This window comes from Perca flavescens, chromosome 16 (assembly GCF_004354835.1).
Source record: "Perca flavescens isolate YP-PL-M2 chromosome 16, PFLA_1.0, whole genome shotgun sequence".
In the NCBI taxonomy this organism is placed as follows: Eukaryota; Metazoa; Chordata; class Actinopteri; order Perciformes; family Percidae; genus Perca; species Perca flavescens.
The window spans coordinates 30,718,034-30,728,057 of record NC_041346.1 but is presented as its reverse complement, the minus strand read 5'-3'; the positions used below and the strand labels follow the sequence as shown (position 1 = coordinate 30,728,057).

The 10,024-nt window shown below is 39.9% G+C and overlaps 1 protein-coding gene across 1 annotated transcript; it reads right to left on the bottom strand.

Annotated features, from left to right (window-relative positions):
- Nucleotides 1-6,849: 6,849 nt before the first annotated feature.
- On the bottom strand, nt 6,850-9,375 carry lage3 (L antigen family member 3). The gene is made up of 3 exons (XM_028602050.1): nt 9,170-9,375; nt 8,062-8,190; nt 6,850-7,372 (listed from the first exon to the last, which is right to left on the bottom strand). Exons 1-3 carry the CDS (start codon nt 9,217-9,219, stop codon nt 7,258-7,260), a joined length of 294 nt encoding a protein of 97 aa, XP_028457851.1. The 5' UTR covers nt 9,220-9,375; the 3' UTR covers nt 6,850-7,257.
- Between the last annotated feature and the right edge of the window lie 649 nt (nt 9,376-10,024).

The following is a 10,024-nucleotide window of genomic DNA, read 5'->3' as shown; positions in this document are numbered from 1 at the left end:
CTTGTTGGGCGGCACTGCTCTCAATGGATTGGCCCGCGCAGAGCGATTTTGCCGGCTTTTATGTGTAGGCAGCTTTAAGCAGTCTGGACCATAGAAATTATATGGTTTTGAGTATTGTTATTAATACATGAGCTTAAAGTTTTCAGAATTGTATTCATAGTTCCCTTTAGGCCTTACAGCTTTTTTAAAGTTAATTACAAAAGTAACAATATATTCATCATTGTTAGCTTATACTATATTATCTATATGTAAATGAAATGTAGGGATAAGATGCAGATCTGAAGCAACATCAGAAGTATCCATGGTGAGAAAAAAGGGAGAATGGATGGCAAGCAATAAAGCTGAACTGCACCAAACCTTCAAATGAGCTTGAATATCAGGTATGATAGTCCAGCAATGAGGTGGCATAACTAAAATATCAAAACCATATTATAAAAAGGTTGCTCAAATCAAGCAAACTGATTTGTTCTGGTTCATAATAGTGATATAATAACAACCACATACAAAAGCTATAATTAGAATTCCTTTGAACAACAAGTATCACTCCAAGTTTGAGATACAATATTACACAAACTGATAGCTGGTGCAACGGACAAAAGCTGTTCATCTGCACACACACTGCCATGAAACAGAGTTGGTTGGCGAAGTATCTATATACTGTATATATTTAGAATATTTTCCCCGCTTTATTTTGCCATCAGACAGCCCTTTACTAAAAGGAATTGAAGTTGTTGTCTATGCTCTCTTGAAAGCCTTCTTCATTGATAAACACAGCAATTTTAATCTAGCAGAAAACAGGAGTTGCTCTTCTACCACTGCAGCCAGCAGTTAGTTGCTTGTCTAGTTCTGTCTCGATTGTTAAGTTAGTTTTTGTTATTGTGTGCCTTTTCATTAGCTTTATGTAAAAGAAAAAGTCTGTGCTAGGCTAACATTATCTGCCCTGCTATATGTTGTGCCTTTATCACAACATACTATGGCCTGTTGTAAGCTATTACTTAAGTATTAAAATATCTTAATCATCTCTTAAATAATTATAAATATAATGAACACATATTTAATGCATTAGTCTTTATTGAAAATGTATAGCATAAAATAACGTGAGGTTTTGTTTGGAAATAACCTCAAACTGAATTCATGCCAAACTGTCTGTTCCTCTGGGCCTCTCTGCTTCAGAGGTCACAACCAGGTCAGTTGAGACATTGGGTGGGGAGGGAGGACTGCAATCTGCACCTGCACTACTGCTGCATTCAAGGGAATATGGAAATTGTAATTTTACTGACCCTGACTGGTCATGTTTTTACTAAAATGGAGGACTGCAGATTTTTTTTTTTTTGCAGTTATTTTAAGACAATTTAGCTCTTGCTGAGTAATTCAATGCATCCTCTGACCTGGATGACTGAGAACACACTTTAAATTATGGATTTGACTTTTCTGTTTGTGAAATTTACCTCAACATGAAGACCCATAGTTCTGTAATATCCAGGCACACCTGAACACACAGTTAGAAACATGCTTGTTTGTTTAAACCTAAACAGCCCAAGTTATGAAGGATACAGATGCAGCAGCATGATTAATCCATGTGAAACATATTACATTTTTTAGCAAACTAGGTTGGGCTGAGTGTAAAAAAAAAAGAAAATCTGGGCTAGGGTAAGTAATGATCTTATCAAACAGAATATACAGATTTCTTTGTAAGCAATAGCAATAGCAGGGCTTAAGGGTTATAAGGGGTTTGTGGACTGCAGATGAAAATTAGCCGGTACGGCTAAATCTGGCACATTTACATGTTGGACATTGTACTCATGTTGATTAATGTGCACTGTCCCTTTTTAAATAAAGAAATCTATATATATTATATATATACATACAGTTATTTGTTAATGAGGGGGGAAACATAGATATGGTAGATTTCAACCAATGAATGATTTATGAAACTGGATAATGCAGCTGAGTCTGACCAAGTCCTGAGTCCTGTTTAACCTTACCAGAAGCAGGAAGTATGCTCTTTCAGCCTTTTGCAGTGGTGTTGATTTTTGCATCCCACTTCAGATCCTGGGATATTGTATATTCTTGAATGTGTGTCCCAGTGGTGACTACTGAGCCAAGAATGTTAAAGAGGATAGGTAAAGGTCCCAACTTTTCCAAACTTAAATATATTACAGAAGTTATAATTATGAAATAGGCTATATATATTAAAGCCTACCTTTTATTTTTTGCTCTCTATCAAAAGAAAAATATGTTGTATGCTGTAAATCAAGGCCCAAACGCACTGAAAGCGATAATTGACGCAGTTCTTTTGACCTGCCTTATTTGACCTGCCTCATTTGATGCTTCCATGGCACACTGCAGGCATCAGATTTTAAGCGCCAACACCACAGAACCAGCAGTATTGTAGAAAAGGTCGCTATTTAGGCAAAGGTTTTGTATGTTACAGATCCCCCCATCAGTAGAGGCATTGTACTTTTTGTGCCACAACGGACATTTAATTTTTATATTAAGAAATATTTAAGTTGCATTCATTCAATTTCACTTTTTTATAATGACTATAAGCTACAGAACAAGTTTATAGTCCAGATTATGGATACATGACCACTGCATCAATCCTTCCCATTTTTTCAGCTCATTTGTAAATGCCATCACAATGATTACTGGGCTTTTAAGAGAAACTTTCACTCAGTTGCCGTGACATTTGTGAATGGTTTAGGTGCACAGAAGTATGAGCTTGATTCACACAATCATAAACATCCTCTCGTGTGTTTCACCATCAACAAAAATAAATAGAAGGCTGTTTGTAGAGCGGATCTGTGTGGCGATACACACAACTATCATGCTGCTCTCACAGCTGGTGTGGCCAGTTTCATAGCAATAAACTATGATCACAGTCAGTGAGACAGCTAACAGACTAGAGTAGACTAACGCTTTTGTTGCGTATTGGCCATTTAAAACCTTGGGTGTACTTCCAAACGCGCGTGTCAGATGCTTTTAGTGCATTTGGAACTTTAAGCTCAAACTTTTGCCACGGAAGCTACTGTATTAGAAGGATACTCCTGAAAATTTAAAGAGTGCTGGAATGTGGAACGTGTGATACTTGTAGAATGGGGTTAATATCTTCGAACCTTTGCCTATCGTCTTTAAGGGCAGATGGAGGGTGCTCAGGGGGGGCTCTTCCTGAAGTCCACAATCATCTCCAATGTCTTCTGAGCATTTAGTTACAGGTTGTTGTGGCTGCACCAGGATGCCAGCTGCTTGACATCATGTCTGTAAGCTGACACATCATTGTTGGATATAAGCTTTACAGGGGGTCCTGGAGGGGCAGTCAGTAGTGTATAGAGAGTAAAGCAGGGGGAGAGCACACTGCACTGTAGGGCTCCAGTGCAGAGAGACATGGTCAGTGATATGTGTGCTTTCTGAGCCTAAAATGATGTTTCCTATTCGTATTTTGGAAATATGTGGCCAGATGGGAAACCCCATCTCCAGCATAACGGTTTTGGGTTAAATTCCCACTGCGATACATCAACCAATGTGTCCCTGAGCAAGACACTTAACCCCTAGTTGCTCCAGAGGCGTGCAACCTCTGACATATGTAGCAATTGGTAGTCACTTTGGAAAAAAGCGTCCTCTAAATGACATGTAATGTAATGGAACTGTAATCCACAAATCGAACCTTTGCAAGGTTACTAGGTCTGGTTATATAGTTATATTAGATGAATGAGGAAATGAAGATATTAGGCACAGGCGTTTGACATGATGAAGATGTTGCATGCATGGTTAGTAGCCTATATTACCAAGTTTCTAATGGTATGAAACAAAACTATGAAGAAATAACTGAGCAAGAACATTTAGAGATGCATCTGAAGGGCCAATATAGTGAGGTGTGTTTTTTTACAGTTTCATAACCATTTGTAAATAGATTCATTAATTCACTAGTATAGTTGATTGATCATCAGGATAAAAAACATTTTGAAAATCAGTAATCCTATCTTGATAATTTAGGTCTATAAACAGGTAACTGGCAAAGTAAATACAATACAGTATTATAACAGAAAGATAAACTGGCTATCTGCAATATAATTACAGTAAAATGTAACATTTAACTTAACTAAGGCAACAAGATTTGTTCATAATTCTCTTGTTATGTTAGACAATGAATAGCCTCATTTTAGTTACAATTGCAAATTAAACAAAAAGAAAAAACACATTCTAGGAAATGTTTAAGCAGAGATAACTTTTTCAAGTGGAATTGAATAGGCGGTTAAATTGATTTTATGTTAAACCACTAGATATTGATCAAATTGTAGGACTTTAATTTTAAGTATTCTGAGTTTGAGTTACTATGGCTGAGCTAACAGAAAGTTCAAATTGTATTATGCTGTAATACCATCTCCCACCAGGAGGGGCGCATCATTGACTGAGTTAAATTTTCATTATGCTGCAATACCATTTATTACCAGGAGGGGCGCATGTACGCAGAAAAGTTCACACACTTGCAATACCACCGTTTGCCAGTAGGATGTCAGCGTCTTACACACACACACATTTTTCTCATGAAAACCCCCCCAAAGAGGACTTTGGAGTTATTGATACTGGGCATATTAGGAAGCTGTTTTCTATGCTTTGAGAGGGGTCTGCCCGTGGGGACCCTGATTTTGGTCCCCACCGTGACACGAGTCCCCACCGTGTGAGTGTGTATTCCGGTCAAGGTCCTCATCGGTACACACACACACACACACACACACACACACACACACACACACACACACACACACACACACACACACACACACACACACACACACACACACACACACACACACAATCCCTGAGTCTGGCTTTTCTACTCACCTGTGAGCCGTGTGCCCGGTCCGTTTGCCATGATGTGTTCTGAGGTTCCGGGTCGGTTCTCCCCTCCGGACGATTCAACAGGTTTCTTCTTACTACTCTTCCTCTTTCTCGTGATGGAACCAGAGCTGTGATCCACCACGAGCATCCATTAGCATGTTAGCCACACCCAGCATGCACCTGTCGGCCATAATCGTGGGTGCGTTTGATTTGGGATCCGGTCCCGTGCTGGTCGGGTGATGCAGCATCATCAGTCTAAAGGGAACCTGTGGCTTGTTTTCATATATTCCCACCGTTAATTGGTGCATAAAAGTGTGTCAGAATAATACAGGAAATGAAGTCTTTGATGCTCAAAACCTTTTGTACAATGCAACTTCTAGTGCTCAGTAAACATGAGTTCAGTCCGTTTCAATAAGTGATGAGTAGGCCTATGTATGTGAATGCAAATCTGCACTCACAGATGAACATCTACACTGTATTTATGAGACAAAAAACGCACAATGTAGGCTTTTCTTTGTACATAAAGAGCATCATAAATCATGTTCTACTTTACAGCACCAAGCATCTACTTATAGACTCTTATTTTTCATCATGTAAGCGGACACACCCACACAAATAAAAGGTATGACACGCGCCATACGTATCCCATGTAACTCCAGATTAAACAGTTCAAATGGAGAAATTCAAATCTGGGCTTTAACTCTCTGGAGAAATGATTCTATAAGTGTCTGAATTTAGCGAATAACTGCTAATATTTCACAGTAACCCGATGCTTTTATTGTGTGTGTGTGTGTGGGGGGGGACGGAGAAGCTAGAGAAAGACATGTGATGTTCAATTTGATTAAAACGGTGCCAGTCCTGTGGAGCCTCATTTCCTTCTCACTGTCCAGTCTCTCCGCCCCCCCCTCGTTAATCTGTCAGTGGGACCAAGGTGTGTGTAGGTACCTCACACTGTGTGGACGAGGGGCGATATTCCACCTATCCTAAAAAGAGACCTGATGTTGTTGTGTTGCTCTGAAACTAAACAGGGGGTGGGGGGGGGGGGGATTAATAAGGACTAATGATCGATCATCCAGCACCCTCTGCTGGTTTCACCACGGAGATGTCTTCATAGTCATAGAAACACACATTTCCAAAAGGACACTACAATATATAAATATATCCCACGGCCATTCAGAACCATAAGCTCTCGTCTTGTCTTCCCGTCAACCATGAGAAAAAAAAAACACTAGCGTTTTTCATTTTTGTTATTATTATTTTTAACCATTGTGTTGTCTTCCCGTCGACTGTGCAACTTTGTGATTTTCTGGGTTGAAATCCACATTTTCTTGTTTCTGTTTTCTACACTTTTCTCGACGTTTTTGTCGATTTTATTCCAATTTTATTGTCCCTTTTTTTTTATAATGTTTTTGTGAAATTCTGAACAAGTTTTTTGTTGCTTTTTCCAATGTTTAACATTTTTTTTTGTCATTTCTTTAATACGGTTTTTGTTGCTTTTTTCCCCATTTTTTTCAATTTCTTGGGCGTTTTTTTAATTATGTTTTTGTCAATTGTTTGTATACGTTTTTGTTTTTTTTAAGAGTTTTTTAAATTGTTTTTGTCAATTTTTTAATACGTTTTGTTGTTTTTATTCCCCCAATTTGTTTTTCACTTTTTGGGCGTTTTTTAATTATGTTTTTGTCAATTATTTTGTCACCTATGGCGATGTTTTTGATGGTCACTTTTTCCAATTCTTTTTGTGACTTTTTCCAATAAAAAAAAATAAAAAATTCCGTTCACTTTTTTAGCGTTAAAAAGAAATAAATGTTTTTGTTGATTTTTTTTTTTTTTTTTTCCCCTGCGTTTTTGTCACTTTTTCCAACATTTGTCACCTTTTCCAACGTTCTTTTGTCATAGTTCTGATATAGAAAGTTTATTTCAATTCGACCCGAGGACAATGGGAGGGTTAAACACAAACACAACTGGTCCAGCGGAACTTGACTCCAAAATGTGAATTATCGTACGAAAAACTAAACAGCAATCTGTTTATTTGGTTTATTCAGATGTTTGTTCACTTTGTCTGACGATGGACCAAAAATATTAAGACACATTCAAACGTTCTGGGTCCCCACACACACTGTTCCATGACTTTAAGGGCCTATAATACCATTTCCATTTGGGACCTTAAATGCCAACAGACCTTGAGTCCAGAAAATTGAGTCCAGCAAATATTCACATCAAATCTTTTCAAACTAGGGTCTGAAAAACAAGGCGGCAACGGCATCGTCACACGGTACCAGCTGCCCGTTGCTCAGACTTGCCCTTCTCTTCAATCCTCACAGTGGGAGCCAGTTTTCCTTGTCCAGTGTCCCCAGATTGGAGCCTCCAGAGGAGGACGAGAGGGTGGGACATTGTCCCGAATGTGTGTGCAGGCGGGCGTCACTGGGCAACCGGCGGGCCGAACATCTCCATGGTCTCCGCGACCAGCGCCAGGTGGTCCAGAAACGAGCTCACGGACACTCGGAGGATCCGAGCCTCGTCGGCGCTCCACCTCCTGCAGCACACGCACAACGACAGAGATCACAACGCAATGTGACGGAGATATCGCCATAACCATATTACCTGTGATAAATACACAGATATTAAAGTGTTCTCAGTATTCTGCTAAAATACAACAAACTGCTTGTTGGATTTAAAACTAATGAAAAGGAAATCATTTCCAACTTTAGTTTATTGAACTAACTGAACACTGATTTAAATCGAAAAGGCGGAAGTAAAAAGACTAACGACAGCTACATTTTACATTGCAGTTTTCTGATGATATTCTCTTTCAACTGGCAAAAAAAATTGCGACGGTTGATATCACGATGGCGATAAAAAACAAAATGTATTGTGCATCCTTTAACACAGTTGTCTCACATAGCCAGACCTTCCTCCACAGAGCTGCGGAGGAAGGTCTGGGTAGTCCACAACATTCCTGGATGGGAGAAAAACCTGCTCTGGTTTATTGGCATTAGACTACAGCGTTCATAGTCTGTATCACTTAGCCCCGCCCCAAGACGATTGTGATTGGTTTAAAGAAATGCCAATAAACCAGAGCATGTTTTTCTCCCATCCAGGGATGCTGTGTGGACTGGCCAGACCTTCCTCCGCAGCGCTGTGGAGGAAGGTCTGGCTCTGCGAGACCAGGAACAGTGTGAGCGTGGGGTAAAGGCTGAAGAGGTCTGACGGTGTGTTCCTCACACAGACAGCGTGCTGCCGGTCACCGCCAGCTGTTTGCTGATGCCGCCTCTCCTCGGCTCGCCGTCCGGCGCCAGAGAGCGCAGCGCCACCGTGGCCTCGCGCACCGACGGGAAGGGAACCTCCAGGGAGCTGCAGGAGGGTCAAGGAAGACCACCGGAGTCACTGAGTTATATATATATATATATATATACTGTATATATATATATATATATATATATATATATACACACACACACATATATATATATATACACACACACAGAGACAGAGACACACACACACACACACACACACACACACACACACACACACACACACAGAGACCCCCACACACACACACAACACAGACAGAGACCCACACACACACACACACAGACAGAGACAGAGACACACACACACACACACACACACACACACACACACACACACACACAGACAGACAGACAGACACACACACAGAGAGACAGAGACACACACACAGACAGACACCCACACACACAGACAGAGACCCACACACAGACAGACACACACACACACAGAGACACACACAGAGACAGACACACACACACATGCAGAGACAGAGACAGACACACACACACACACACAGAAACAGAAACACACACACACACACACACACACACACACACACACACACACACACACACACACACACAGACCATAAACTGTGAATTGATTATTTATTGACTATTAAATGAATCAGGAACTATTTAGATACATTTTTGTTTTTATATTTTTATAGTTCGGTCAAAAACGCCCAAAACACGAGACATACATTACATTAAAAACCTCCTTTTAGGGTGAAGAGAGTCATCTAGAGGCTCAGTCCCCAAAATAACAACGTTACCGTCCACAATGAACCACAGTAACAGTTCACTAATGGAGGTCGTTTTCTGGGATTAATGGTTCAGTCCGAGTTTACACCATAGACTGTTCAGATTAATGGTTCAGTCCGAGCTTTCAGACAGGAACTTTAAAGCAGCATGTAGCATTTAGGCTAACGGTTGACTGCTATCGCGCCGTATCTCAGACTTTAAAACACACAGACAGGACTCCGGGTGAACTAGCAGCGGGTTAGATTAAAGGATACAACTCCAGTTGGCCGGTTTCAGCGTTTCTGTCTCCGTCCGTCGCCGCCATCCTGCTTGTTGTTGTTGTGTTGAAGCGAAAGAAGCTTCCGGAGAAGAAGAAACAACTTCCGGTTCAAATGTTGGGGTTGGAACCAGCGACGGTTGTTGGTGCTGCCCCCCCCCCCAGCGGCGGAGGGCGGTACTACAGCTACAGTACTACACAGTACTACAGCTGCAGTACTTCACAGCAAAACTGACACACAACACGAGAAAAAGGATGTAGAATGAGAGGTGGGAAGAGTACAAAAATATTCTACTTAAGTAAAAGTATGATTACTTTAATAAACTTTTACTTAAGTACAAATCAAATTACCGGCATACAAATCTACTCAAGTAAAACTAGATTTGATTAGATTCAACTTTATTGTCATTGTGCAGAGTACAAGTACAATGACAACGAAATGCAGTTTTCGTCCAACCAGAAGTGCAAAAAGAGCAGAAAAGTGCTCTCTCTCTCTCTCTCTATATATATATATATATATATATATATATATATATATATATATATATATATATACACACAGACCCTTTCCAAAAAATTTGAATATCATGGAAAAGTTTATTTATTTCCATAATTCCATTCAAAACGTTAAACTTCCATAGATTATAGATTCAGGGCCCACAACTTGAACAATTTCAAGTATTTAGTTGTTTATTTGTACATAATTTGGGCTTCCAGCTCATAAAACCCACGAAAACAGGATTTCAAAAATTAGAATACTGTGAAGAAATCACCATTTACTTAGAAATTAGGATCACATCAACGTGGTACTTTCAAAACGATCGTCAATCTTCAATACTTGGTAGGGAATCCT